Source organism: Engraulis encrasicolus, chromosome 5 (assembly GCF_034702125.1).
Source record: "Engraulis encrasicolus isolate BLACKSEA-1 chromosome 5, IST_EnEncr_1.0, whole genome shotgun sequence".
In the NCBI taxonomy this organism is placed as follows: domain Eukaryota; kingdom Metazoa; phylum Chordata; class Actinopteri; order Clupeiformes; family Engraulidae; genus Engraulis; species Engraulis encrasicolus.
The window spans coordinates 6118721-6133909 of record NC_085861.1 but is presented as its reverse complement, the minus strand read 5'-3'; the positions used below and the strand labels follow the sequence as shown (position 1 = coordinate 6133909).

General features: G+C 42.5%; 1 protein-coding gene, 1 long non-coding RNA gene and 2 other non-coding genes across 4 annotated transcripts in view; all 4 read right to left on the bottom strand.

The window, feature by feature from the left end:
• Nucleotides 1–15189, bottom strand: part of LOC134448888 (uncharacterized) — a 405753-nt gene that overhangs the window by 99028 nt on the left and 291536 nt on the right. The window lies entirely within an intron of this gene.
• Nucleotides 1002–1165, bottom strand: LOC134449862 (U1 spliceosomal RNA). The gene has a single exon (XR_010034987.1). It is a non-coding gene; the product is annotated as a U1 spliceosomal RNA (small nuclear RNA).
• On the bottom strand, nucleotides 2103–2293 carry LOC134449872 (U2 spliceosomal RNA). The gene has a single exon (XR_010034996.1). It is a non-coding gene; the product is annotated as a U2 spliceosomal RNA (small nuclear RNA).
• Nucleotides 10282–12427, bottom strand: LOC134448882 (uncharacterized). Its single transcript, XM_063198559.1, has 3 exons — nucleotides 11558–12427; nucleotides 10971–11028; nucleotides 10282–10840 (listed from the first exon to the last, which is right to left on the bottom strand). Exons 1-3 carry the CDS (start codon nucleotides 12395–12397, stop codon nucleotides 10695–10697), a joined length of 1044 nt encoding a protein of 347 aa, XP_063054629.1. The 5' UTR covers nucleotides 12398–12427; the 3' UTR covers nucleotides 10282–10694.

Here is a 15189-nt window from a genome sequence, read left to right as displayed (position 1 = left end):
TGGTATTATGAGTGATTTTTCCTATATTTTGAAGTACGTTTTACAGAAATAAGTAAATTAAATGTTCCTTTTGAGGTCTCTAATAATGGCTGAGAAACAAGTCCATTTGTATTAAGTTTAGACAATAATAAGGAGCTACCCTCATCCCACAACAACAACAAAAATTGACCATGTATCATCCATGTGGGGAGGATGACGGTGGTGGTGGTGGTTTCTATGACCACCCCCCTGGGCAAGTCAGCTGTCAGCCTGGGCAAGTCCTGCAGGGAAAACAACATAAAAGCAGCAGGTCATCATCCCCAACAGACACAACTCCTTCAGAGAGATTTGCATGCATGCATGCCTGACCATCTGACACATCTCCAAAGACTGAGATTTTCTAGGATTTTCTAACCGTTCCATCGTCTCTGGTAATAGTCATTTTCACTGCAGAATGAAAAACAACATTCTAGAACACAAAACCCTTTGCTGTTGTCAATTACTAGGAATATTGTGTGTGTGTGTGTGTGTGTGTGTGTGTGTGTGTGTGTGTGTGTGTGTGTGTGTGTAAGAGAGAGAGAAAGAGAGATGTGTGTAAAGACCTGCAACATAATGAATCTGAGTTGTCTGCAAAGCAATATGACTGACTCAAACCTGGTTTTCATTCTTATTTAGATGGCTACAAACTAAAATGGAAGTGGGAACCACTTTATTTCTTTGCAGAGGACTCGAAAAAGCAGCAGCAACTACCCAACTAGTCTACAGTTGGTCACATTAAACAATAAAACTGAAATATGCACATCTGCTTTCATGGAAACTTCTGTGTACCTTCCCCACCACCTACACTTTTTTTAAACGCTGCTGTTATCTGGTGTTAACACGTAGCGTACTAATCGAGATTCGAGATTAAATAAACTCCAAACAAACGATCAACGACTACACTGCTAATGGTCAATTACACCACCCTGTAGGATAATGATGGACACATAATATAGGTCTACAATATTTCATTCACATCATATCAGGGGAGAGCGCGGACGCAGTCCCCCACTACCACAAATTATGCAGTTGAGATTCCAACATTTGTGGAATTCATTCGGGTCAGCAAAGCCGAAGTGCAATGGCCAAGCCTCGCCGAAGGTGAACCTCCTTCTTGATCAAGGTGTCTCCCCTGCCAGGTAAGTATGATTTCTAGTGGGAGCTGAACAGACTAGAATGAGGGTCACACATTTCACGTTGGTGGTGACGCCGAGGGAATTCCAAAACAAACGTCCAACAGCCCGTTACAACATAAAAAATACTGATCATGTCTCGCAGAAAACATGCTGTTCGAAAACGGATTGATCCGACTAACTGATGAATAACTAGAGGATATTTTCACATAACTTCTCCAGGCAACCTACGGCAAGTGTTCTATGGGCCGGAAACTCTACGATTTGCACCATTGCGGGCCGGAAGGACAACACATGGCGTCACAGTGTTTGAATTCCCGCGGTATTCAAGCTGCTGACCTGAACACAACTGGCGAAGAAGAGCGGGTTGTGGGCAGACTGATTTTGTGATTTAGACTACTAGACAAAATGCAAAGTATGACACCAAGTCCCACCAGAGACGGTTTCAATGTAGAATAGAGAATCTTTGGTCCCACGACGTTCGAGTTTGACTTTCTCGCGGATCGACATACATACATACTATACATACATACATACATACATACATACATACATACACATACATACATACATACATACATACATACATACATACATACTATACATTCTCGCGGATCTCGACCTAAGTCAATTTCCCTAAATCTATCTACTGTCTATCTGTTGAGGCTACTCTCTTGTCAAGTGTTTTTAACAGTAAGCCTAATTTAGATATTCACATCCATCATGTCGATGCCTTCTGGTTTCCATGGCACAGTAATATGGAACTAAATTGTCATGGAGCGAAAATAATTGCTTTAGCACTGCCAACTATTACCGACAGTGCCTCACACCGATGATGAGCAAACTTCCAATAAATAATCTAACCCTACATAAACATATGTGTAAAGAAAATGACACGATTGCAAAGCTTACACAACAATTACTTCTCTAAAATTTTCATTGACAATAAGAGGGGGGTGCACCGTTCCTGGAAGTACTGCAATACCAGGTCGATGCGTGGAGTGGACGGAGCAAGCCCCTATTCCATCTCCCTGTTCCAAAAATCAATTTAATATATGGTCCCCGGGTAGGGGACGTATCAGATATTAAACTGATAAGAACAGATACTACACTTGATCTTAGCCAAAAGGCCGAGAAGCGATACTGAAGAATGGTTTGCAGGAGGGAATGGACCCTTCGAGGTAATCTTCAAGGTGACGGTAACCAGCCCCCATTTCTACATAATTCTTCACAAAATAAATAACCACATAAACTCTCAATGACGTGCTAATCGTCGTAACTAACTTATGCCACGGTTTGATTGTTTTGATTGTTGGATAATCATATTGTAAGGTAAAAAATATCACAACAAGACGCCATTGCAACAACGTCTGGACCAATCACATACGAGTATCTGAAAATGAAAACTAAACTGCTCATTTGACACATTTCAAGTTAACAGGCAGTGTGGTTTTACATATGCTAATTGAAACCAATGAAAACAACTGCTTTGGGGTGGTTGAAACTAGTATACGGTTGCAAATGTACACTTTACGTATTATCTACGTCTCTGTTATGAGTGGTGTGCTCTCGCCACCTTGCGGAGAGAAGCTGTTTCGCAATGTGATGAATCAGTCAGAACTTGATCTCTCTTACGGGGGAATTTCACTTAGGCCCAGTGGCGTGTCGTCGCAGATGCCAAGGGATGCCAAGCATCCCCTAATTTTCCCAACAACAGCTTTAATATCCGTTAATCATTAAAACATTCTGTCTATCGACGAGTCTCCTAATATTCCATCCACTCTCGTCACTCTCTGTGAGTATTTTCCAGCTGGGGAAATAGCGCCCCACCCCCTCCCATTGGATAACCATCTGGTGAAACAAAGTACTACACGTCTCTCGATGCTAAAAAAAACTGGTGCCAAGTGGAGTTGGCAGCCATAAATTTCTGGAGTTTTGAAAAAAACGAATGCTTGACCAATCATATCGCTCAAAATTGGTCACGAGATAAATCATATTGCCGTCTATGATTTGCCAAAGAGGGAAACGGATGATACTTCAGGATCGGCAGCCACTTTACCTGGCTGCCAGTAGAACTAGAAACTACATTGAACAGACTACGGGCAAAAGTGACAGTTTAAGCGCGCATACACAGCCGATGGCTCCCAATGTTGTCAAGGCAGGCAATGCATAAAATGGATTTAATATAACGACAGGATCTTCACATGGACACATATACGTTCAGGATAACTTCTACAACGGTAGGCAAACTTGCTTTATTGTTTCAGAAAGGTAGATTATAAGCAGGCCACCTAACGTTTTGTGAAGCTAGCTTTGTTTTTAGCTTTGTTGCTCGCTGCTTGTTAGCTCTTGCTATTATGGCAAATAAGCTATGGTGATTATTAGATGGCATAATGTGCCACCGGGTCCTAAATATACGCATCATGCCACTTCTCTGTGCTCTGTTGTGCTCCGTTTCAACCGCGTGCATCAGGGTTATTTTTCAATGGGTTTTGTTTTAGCATGTTTGCGCTGGAAATCGCCATACATCTGGGAACCATAGAAAGGACACAACATTTGACATTCGATACAAGACGTGCACGACTCAGAGCAGCCGGTTGAACCTAGTCATCAGTAGAATAACTAGTGGTCAGTCAGTGCATGTCCGTTGTCTGTCTGTGTTATTGCATTCTGTTCTGTGGGGCATTTGAACTGGCACTTAAGGATGACACTGAATTGTGTTTAGGGGGCTTCTGGAGCATCTGATGTCGTGCGTAAAGTGCAAATTCTTGCGGTGTTGCTTGTCACTACTCCAACTCTGAACAGACATAGTATTTTTCTTGTTATTTATTTCTTAACAAAAGTAGTCACACGCATGATCAAGAGCTGTAGCTGCGCTCGTGGTGTGCTGTCCAAAACAGACCTCTCCTTCCTGTGCTTCGCAGCAGTTCTGGCAAATGCCTTCCTGGTTCGCAAACATGCAAATCTCATAAATTACACCTTATTGATTTTATTCTCATGGCCAAACTTTCTGCCTTGCTTGTTGTCCCAGCCAGCCGCCGCTACTGATTAATAATAATTATATTATATTATATTATATTATATTATATTATATTATATTATATTATATTATTATATTATATATATTTTTTTTGTTCTCCCTGGCTTCCTCGGAAAAATAACGCACGCCACGCTACTGCTTAGGCCTAGTTGTAAAACCTATGTAATATCATTGTATATACTAGCAAACATAAATAAAGGACTTGAATGTCAAGTCATACTGATTGAAGATATTGTTTCATTTGAAAACGGTGTAAAGAAGGGGGGGAAAACACGATTTCGCTTACTTGCACTGGCATACCATCTTCGCTAGGGACAGTAGTGCACCACAAATAGCAGAGCACGGCCTAACCAAGACTGACAAGCCACCTGGAAAACTATTAAAACCAAAACTCGGATTTGCACAAAAAAACATACACATCGAAATACTAAGTGGTTAGAAAACAATTTCAGAAAAAAATATTTACCCGAATTGCAACGGTAGGCCAAGTTATTCATTAAAGTTTTGCTCAGAGCCCCCAACCTGTGTCTAGGCCTAGGCTACTGCGCGCGCCTCCAATACTTCTCGAATGTTGCTTAAGATTTAGTCCTGCAGCTCGGTCTTTGATTTAAATAAAACATTTACCGATGAATTGCTTCACACTGTAATTTAATCAAATGATTAGTAGCCTACCGTTGCATGGCAAGCCTCTCTGCACATGTATGACCCCCATCGCCAACTAATTGACTAATACGCTGGCTTACCTGCTCAGAAATCCAAGAAATCAGCCGAAGTGTCCAGAGTTACATATCCAATTGGTAGACTCGCACATAAAATGACGCTAGGCCAGTATGAAAACAACGAGGCTTACAGTTGCCACTCTGCAGGTGGCCAAATAATAGCTGAATCGTAACTGTTTCTCTGCACACAACTTGCCATGCTCCCTGATGAAAATACAGTGAGAATGCTCCTGTCCAGTTTACTGAACGCGTGCCAAGCTCGTGGCCTATTACATGTTTGAACCCAAAAGCCAATCAGATGTCAGTGCGCGAGGGGAGGCAAGTCTCCATCAAGTCTCCAAGGCCCCTTGAGCTACATAGATGAAAGCCTTTTGTAAAGTAGACTTCTGTGTATAATGCAATATATAAAGTAGGCCTACGTTTCTATCTCAGCTTGGACCCACTCACATTAAATATAGTCATAGCCTAATCATAAGTCATAATCTGTTTGCCTAATATTTGTGGTTTCAGGCTTTAGTTTAATTAATTAGGCCTTAGTTTAATTTTATTCTAATATTATCTAGCCTGTATGAATACCAAATAGTTGAACATAAAAGACAGCTATAACAACAACAGAAGTGTTTCAAAACACATGTGCGAAACTCATTTTAGTAACAATGACACACTCGGTTTAGGTTTAGGAAAAACAGGATTTGTGTGGTATGTTGGTGGGTGTGTATAGAAGTAGGCTACATACTGTTTACTGAATTGATTTATTTTGTAATGTTCCCAACGTAGATCTGAACACATAATCATATCTGTATGCACTAAACATGAGACCAAGTACCTGTAGAGACATCCAGTAGTAGTAGAGTAGAGTAACTTTATTGATCCCCAGGGGGAAATTCAGGTATCCAGTAGCTTACATAAATACACAAATACACAAAAGCCCACATGGACATTTCAAGACACAAATAACACAGGAATAGTCATCAGGGCTGGGAAAATAAAATAAAATAGTAGAGATACTAAAAGTAGAAAAGGTAATTGTGCAAAAAGACATTCTGTGAGTTGGGATAGACCAATGCAGAAAAAACATACTCTGTCAGTTAAGGTAGACAATCTTAACATGACCTGGAACAAGTGTTGATGGATACATCTATGATATAGTATAGTATGTAGAAGTAGGCAGTGTACAGAGTATGATAGGGGTTGAAAAAATCTCACAATGTCACAGTAAAGTACAGGTAAGTGTATTAGGCAAACACACACACACACACACACACACACACACACACACACACACACACACACACACACACACACACACACACACACACACACACACACACACACACACACACACACACAGAGGTTCCCCAGTAACTGGGCCAGCTACTGGGGAATCTCTTTGTGTGTGTGTGTGTGTGTGTGTGTGTGTGTGTGTGTGTGTGTGTGTGTGTGTGTGTGTGTGTGTGTGTGTGTGTGTGTGTGTGTGTGTGTGTATCCATGTTGTTTGTGCAGCACATGTGAAGTTGTGAGACTTCACATTACAAGTCAATGGTGAGTACTTGAGCCTATTCAGGAGTCATTAAGTCTAGACAAAAGCGTTGTGTAGTGTCGCAAGCGTCCTCCATAACGACAGTCCCCAATTATTATTATCCCTATAGATATGGGCTTCATAGAAAGTGTTACCAAAATATATTTTATGTTTTTATGTATGTAAATTGTTAACCGGCGGTCATTAAAAACACACACACACACAACAGCGTACGTAAGCCCCTGAAGACTTTCAGTCTCCTCAGGGAGATGGCCCTCTATGTCAGATTACCAGTCCAGGTGTGGGACGGACACCCAACACCGGCGTGCGTCTCCAGAGATATGCCATTGTAATAGGTTGCTATGGGCACCTAACATGACCAGGTTCCGGTCTGCCTAAAGGGGGTGTCATAATGCTCCTAGCCCCAATGTCACCGCTGGTCAATGCCGCGCCACGCTCCCGTGGTGCTAACGGCTTTCTCACCTACAAGGGCTAGGTGCGAAAGGGGGCTGGTAGCCCAGGGTTTGGGGCTGCTGTGGATTGACCTTCCTCTATGAAATACTGGCTCTAGTTAATATGTCCAGCAGCGCTGGATAACTTTTCCTAGGCTGTTTGGAGGGGAAGAGTTGCCTTTTCTATATTTCAGTCTCATAATCATCGAGTTTTCTTTTTATTCATTTTAATTATTTGTAATTTATTACTAAAAGATTTTTTTTATAGACCTTGTAGGCATATGCACAGGGGTGGGGAAAAAAACATGTAAGCACTAAATGAAACTGAATGGGATGGGGGGTTAAATGGCATGTAACCATTACAGGCTGCAAGAAGCCACAGTCTGCATTTTCACAGACAGATCCACACACACACACACACACACACACACACACACACACACACACACACACACACACACACACACACACACACACACACACACACACACACACACACACACACACTCTCACCCATCCCCCGCACTGCAACTTGACAAGGCTGAGAGCCATCAGTCTCCTTCAGTCCAGAGAAGCAAAGCCCCACCCACAGGTGTCCACAATATTAGATCCCCTATTCGATTAGCCTACCTGTACTGCATGTCAACTGTCATAGATAGCCTTTAAGAGTCAGGGTGGTTAAACTGAATCACTTGAGCCCGAAATGAAATGGATACATTTTTAAACAGCAACCATCCGCTGACAAATAAAACTCTTGGCACGTTTCTTTTTATATATATATACTTTATTGTGTCAGACATAGTAAATACATTCTTTGTCTGATTAATCACATACACATGTTTTTCACCCTGTGTGGCACGTTTCTTAGCAAAAGGTTATTGTCAAAGTCAAAAGTCAAAGTGTATGCCTACTTATTTGCATAATAAGAAGACGTTAGACTATTTGGAGGTGAAGACTTGTCTTTTCTTTACTGTCAGTGTCATTCATGTCTGACCACCCTCTGATTCTTAAATATGTTTTAATTGTATTAATAGTTGTTCTGCTGAAATATTTAAAAAATACTTTCTTGTGGTATGAACATACAGAAAAAAACATATACATCAAAGTAAAGTATATGGGATGCGGGGTTATATAGCATGTCAACCTACTGGCCACAAGAAGACAATTGGGCCTACAGTCTGCATTTTCACAGACAGACAGACAGATAGATAAACACACACACACACACACACACACACACACACACACACACACACACACACACACACACACACACACACACACACACACACACCTCCCCTGCACTACAACTAGTGCAAAGCTGGGCTATCGGCCTCCTTCAGTCCAGAGAAGCAAAGCCACCCACAGGTGTCCACAATATTACATTTCATATTCTGTTATTTTCTGTGCAGTCATTCAGAGTGAGGATCTTATTTTCTTGTTTTTTTTCTGCCAACTAAACAAAAGTACAAAGTGTGTGTGTGTGTGTGTGTGTGTGTGTGTGTGTGTGTGTGTGTGTGTGTGTGTGTGTGTGTGTGTGTGTGTGTGTGTGTGTGTGTGTGTGTGTGCTGTAGAGAATTGGCAAAGTCCTCACTGTCAGCAGCTTGGTGGCTACTTCGGTTGAATCTGCAGGAAATGTGTTGATGGGCAGAATGGAGTTTAACGTCTGACGGGCAATAAACCACAAAAACTTGGAGTGCTGTCCTGCTCTTTATTTAATTCAGAATGGAGTTTAACCCATTTGTCCAGAGCTTATGTTATAAACTAACTTTGACCAAAATTGTAATGTCCATGTCTTAATCCAGGGGTGGGGAACCTTTTTCATTTGAGGGGCCAATTCAAAGTCCTTCAAGGGCCGTACTATGAACACAAACCAGGATTTCCCTGCACTTTAGGCCTATATTGAAGGCAGCCACCTTTAAAACAGACCCCACCTTCTCTAGGTCCCCTGAATATAACTCCAATATGACACAAAATATGTCATATTGCATGTGAAGCTGCATAACATTAAAATCATATCGAGGGCCGGATAAAACGGCCTCGAGGGCTATAAATGGCCCTCAAGACATAGGTTCCCCACCCCTGCGGCCCTCAAGACATAGGTTCCCCACCCCTGCGGCCCTCAAGACATAGGTTCCCCACCCCTGCGGCCCTCAAGACATAGGTTCCCCACTCCTGCCTTATAATCTGCTACTTAAGGCTCTGCATTTGTCTTAGCCATGTTGTTATAATAAAATACTTAGGATTGGTGCTGGATGAGCACCTCAAATTTGACAAACATATAAAGAAAATATGTAAAACGGTCAGACTCAATTCATACACTTACAGATTAATTAGAGACTGTTTGTCATATGACGCAGCTAAAATATACCTCCACTCGATGATACTCTCCCACATAGGATATTGTACTACAGCATGGTCACAGGCAAGTCTCTCAGCAGTTAAACCTCTGGAGAGACTCTACAATCGAGCATTAAAAATCCTAGGTAAGCGGTCCATAAGAACACATCACTGTAACGTCCAGCGGGACCTGAACATGCTAAGCTTTCATACCATAGCCTTATCTAATGTCAGTTCATAAGTGTCTACATGGTAAAGCCCCTCAGTTGCTTTGTGATAACATCCAACCAATACAGGTTGCTGGGAGGTCCACCAGGAACGCTGTATTGGGCAACTGTAGGGTACCACACCGCAAAACGGTCTTTGGCCAGTCTTCATTCCTGATCAAAGGAACTAATCAATGGAATAGCTTGCCATCTGATATCAAGGCTATTCATAATCATGAGCAGTTTAAAACTCAGCTGAAGGAGTTCCTAAAAAGCAACCAGGTATGTAGTCATGTGTGAGTGTGCTTATAGAGATTGCAGATTCTGGGGGGGGGGAGTGTAATTGGTGCGTGCATGTGTGTGTGAGTGAATAGGCCTGTCAATGGGCCCATCTGCAGTAAGAGGCTACAACCCTGGGGCCTCTTGCACTAAGACTCACACAGATTTCCTTTTGAATCTTTGCAGTATGCACCAAAGCATACTCATAGTACATCCGATTTTTCAAGAAATCCAGTGCAAGGAATATGAAAGGTAATGAGGACCCAATTCTGGGCCCCACCTCTCCCTGGGCCTGGAGCAGCGGACCCATTAGTCCTCCACCCCTGTCCTGTCCTCCACCCCTGTGTTACACTTCTACTGAATGCAGAGATGTGAGCCACTGTTGTGTCACACTCAGTTTAACTGATCCCAGCTGTATGGGTAACATGAGTTTAAGCATTTTTTTGTAAATATTCACAAAATGGGCAGATGTTTTTGTACCTGAGTTTTTTTTTATTTTTCAGAGACAAAACATGTGCACAGGCAGGTACAGTCATACATGTGATATTCCAGATATCTACAGTTTTAATAAATAAAAAACAATTACCCTACACAAAAATAGCATTACACCGGTTGACGGTACAATGAATAAACAATTGCTGAACCAAACCATAGGTTCAGTGTCAATCCCGCCAGGCCAAAGACTGTGGGTTATTTCCATTACCCTTCCTTCCATCCTCCCTTGTGTTTGTGGCCTTGTGATGACATCACAAGACGTCATTGCCGACAGAAGTTTAATTCAATATCTCTCAAAAAGGGCAATCCAAAGGTTGCTTTCTCATTTGCAATCAGGATGTCGAAGCGGAAAAAAAAAAAGTTGTTTTGGCTACACTGACAGCAGGGAAACTTTATAGTTCTCTCCACGGAGGAGGGTATCAATGAAGTGTGAGGCCACATGCACAGGTGGAGGACGGGAGTTTGGATAATGGCCTGTACCCAGTTTAAATGCTCATGTTGGAGCTACATGGCTCTTGGACAGGGCTATGTGTAAAGTCCTCTTCATCTTGGAGAGAAGGTCACTGGTGGAGTCCTGCATGGCGGAGGATAACGACCCAGGAGAGCTGCACTCTGATGACTCCAGACTCACCCACTCTCCTGTAGCACACAGTAAGAAGGACAGGACATTTAGCTAAATCTCAGTCGAAGGTCCACATCTAAATGTATTAATTTACTTTTTAGGGCAGTGTTTTTTTAACTTTAAAATAAAAACTTAAATATAACTTACCGTCGTCTTCATTGCACGCCTGTTCTTTAGTGGTGATGGGATGAACTTTGGCGTTACCCTGGAGGTCATGAAGAATGGGATCATCATTAACTATGGAACCAATGCTATGGTAACACTTTATATTAATGTCTGCTTATAAATACTTAGTAATCAATTAACTAATGATGAACAAAACATTAACAAATGTTTTTATTCAACAAGATTATTATTAATGTGCTCTTGTGTGACTTGTGTGACTCTTGTGCCCTAATATGAGGCTCTGGGTCCGCCATAGCTCAGTGGTTAGAGCGCTGGCCTTTACAGATCAGAGGGTTAGGTTCAAATCCCACCCTTACCAGAACCTTCATCCGTGGTTGAAGTGCCCTTGAGCAAGGCACCTAACCCCACACTGCTCTAGGGACTGTAACCAATACCCAGTACTTAAATACCTGTAAGTCGCTTTGGATAAAAGTGTCAGCTAAGTGTAATGTAATGGCTCTTATTATTCTTTGTATACCATGCAATGTAATATAATGTAATGTAATGTAATATAATGTATGGATTATTCGTACACTGGTTAATGTAATGACTTATTATTCTTTGATTACCTTGGCGAGACGGCTCTTGAGGGCATCAGCAAGTTTTCTGTTGACTTTGAGTTTGTGGAAGAGACCTGCACCTGCGCCCTTCCTGCACACTTTGACAAGTTCATTCACCAAAAACTGGGACAGCACTGTCTTTAACACTGGCTGTCGATACACCAGGAGCCCGTGCACCATGGACTTGTTACGAAAGACATCCAGAAGGTCACTGTAGATGTTGTTGCACATTCTCTGAACGCTAACTCCTCCTGGACTAGCCTCGTATCTCGAGTGGCCTGACGCAGAACTGAAATCTGTTAGGGTCTGTTCAACCAGACCACTGTGGAATTCTGGGAAATCTGCCATGTCTGGCGTTGTGGGTTCAATCTTTGTCAGCAGCTGCATCAATACTGCACTAATCAAAGAAAAGTAGTCGTTGCCCACAGATATGTCATTTGTTATATTAGCTCTCTCTTTAGATGCCCTGGCCTTGTAGTTTGTCAGATTTTCCTGATCATGGGTAGTTAGGCTCGTTGTGAGTGAAGCAGAGCTGTCCCTTGGCCTACGAGACAACGTGTTCACGACCTCTTGCGACATCATGGTGATCAAAAGACTCAAGTCGACCCCTTCCATCACAGTCTGAGGCCTCAAGTCGACCCCTTCGACCATAGTCTTAGGCCTGAAGTTCAGCCCTTCGACCACAGTCTGAGGTGAGCAAACTGGCGGAGCGGAAGAGCCCTCTTCCATGTCTCCAGTCAGCTGTGACAAGACATCAGCCATAAGCTGCTGAAGAAATGTCCTCAAAGACCGCTCAACTATGGTGAACACGTACTTCTCATCGGGGAACATGGGGCCGGCTGCAGCCATCCTGGGCACTCCACAGGTACTGGAGACGTCACTGTGGGGAAAAGAATGCAGCATGAAACACACAACACACACACAGAAAAATATGCATGATAATAAGATGAGAGTAACACACTCACATTTAGCCTCATAATGCACGCAGTAGGCTACCATCTGAGGCACGCTGTAATAGTCATTGAAAGGTTAATTACCATATTACTACTCTACTATGACAAAACAGGGCCTTTGGTTATGCACTATGGTCAGTGCCATTCTGGTAACAACAAATTTATAATGCTGTGTTTTAACGGGTTAAAGGCTGAAGAAATTTTGAAAGGTTAATTCTATGGTGAACACGTACAGTTTTTCATCGGGTAACAGGGGGCCTGCAGCAGCTGTCCTGGTCCTGGGCACATCAGCAGGCCTGTCTGTCTTATGATAACGAATGTACAATAATAATAAAACGCTGGTCTAAACGACTGCACCATGTGGCCTAAACAACTCGCCTGTTGGCCTAAAAGACTCGTCTGGTGGCTTGATTCTCAAACTGTGGGCCTGAAGGTATTCCAAGTGGCCCTTGAAATAATTTCCTAAATCTATGACTAATATTTGTGTGTTGTTGTAGACTATTTATTTGAGTTTTAACTGTTCAATTGCTTCAGATGTGGGCCCCAAACATTTGTGAACAGCTCAAGTGGGCCCCTAGTTGTAAAAGATTGGGAACCCCTGGCCTAAACGACTCTAACTTAAACGGAAAAGGACTAAACCACTTGCCCCCACCTGACTGGCTCGTGTGAGATGATGTGATGCAGGCGATCCACCAGCATATCCATCAGAGGCCTCAGAGCCCCACTGGTCACCAGGCGCTCCATCTCCATGGTGACGACCTCATCGTCTGGGTTCAGGATCATGTCTGCTATCACATCCTCCAGAGCATCCAGTGCTGTGGTCAGGTCCAGACCCTTTAAAGTAGAATAGAGTAGCATTTATTAATCCCAGAGGAAATGAAGCTGTCTAGTAGTATACAGAAATGCACAAGACATTACACACATTAAAGGGGCACTAGGTAGGATGACGTCATTTGCGTGGTGCCCGTGGCATGCCTGTCGCAAAATCTACACCGTAATGAATAGAATATGTTTTTTAGGCTAGTTTATTTCCAGAGTGTAGGGCCTATAATGCCCATTCACAAATGTTATCTTTTTCATGGAGGAATTATCACCACCATTAACGTCTAAGTATTCATTATCATTATTCAGTATTCATTATGGAAATTTTCACTTTTCATGATGAATATTCACCATGTCTCCTATTTTGAATGTCCAGTAGTCTAGGCTTAATACTACACATCTTTTAGCTTCAAAACGTACTGTTCTTTGGTCAGACCAATGCTACATGCTCTATACCTTTAGGGTGTCTGCATAATCAATGCAGCAACAGTTTTCATCTCCTCTGGAGGTTATGGTGCTAGTAGAGATGAAAGTGGGCTGGGCCCACGGGCCGCCGAAGAGGACTCCAGACGTTAAGCATCGGGCAAAGAAGCTCGCCAGCCACGCACAAGTGGCACTGCAGCACCGCACAGACGCAGACACAGGCCTCCCAGGGGAAGCAGAGCAGGTACTGGAGATGACACTGTTGGGGAAAATGACACACACACAAAAACAGAAAAATACTATGGAGATGAAGGCTGGAAAAAATGTGAAAATAAGTGTAAAGTGAATAATAAGTGAATAAAATAGAAAGCCGATTGGAAAACTTCAACTCCCATTGTCATTGTGACACAGCACTCCACAGCACATAAGTGTTCACTGCACACAACAAAAAATTGCATTTATGCCTCACTCGTGCAAGGGGGCAGCCCCCAATGGCATCCCAAGGGAGTAGTACAGCGGCATGGTACCATGCTCAGGGTACCTCAGTCATGGAGGAGGATGGGGGAGAGCACTGGTTAGTTACTTCCCCCACCAACCTGGTGGGTCAGGAGTCGAACCGGCAGCCTTAGGGTTACAAATCTGACACCCTAACCGCTTACCCATGACTGCCCTTCAAAACAGATATTGAGGAAAAATAAAATGTCACAGTACACACACCTTTAAGGCTGTAGAAATGTTGTGTTTGGAAAAATGGTGCTCTCAACTTACTTATTTGCACAGTTTTGTAGGGAATGGATGGATTCACTCTCCAGAGTCTGCAGGTCTTGAGGAGATGGAGAGCTGTTCATTGTCAGATGTTTGGCCTATCCTGGCCAGACTCCATGATGTAGAATGTGTTTTGATGATGCATAGCTTTGTAAAATTGTCAGAAGAGGGACTTTTAGTAACACTGGACTATATGGCACCATGTCAGTATAGTTTTTCATTGTTTGGAAGACACTATAGGCCTACACTACAAAGTTATTGTTTGTATCTCAATTAAGCTGCTAAACGCATGGACTACTGGAAATTGGTTTAACCAATTTAGGCCCACAGTGAATTATTGATATTGTTTTATTGAGAAACGCACTCACCACGCACACTCCTAGTCAGAAATAGGCTACATTTGAATACAAATGAAATTCGGCATTTTCTATAACGTTCTAGTTTTGGAATGTTTTGGTGGGATTCGCGGGAAAGTGGTTGATAAAAATGTAGCAATTTCATTCCAGGAGGAAGTGGTTCAGTTCAATCATGTCTGCTGTCTGAAAAAAAAGCCAGTGAATATGAATAAATATTATTCTGCAACGTTTTACATAAAACAAACAGATACTGAACACAGCCATTGACTTCCTTCCATGATAGTTCTGTTTTGTGGAACTTTTCAGACTGTCACGGGTTCAA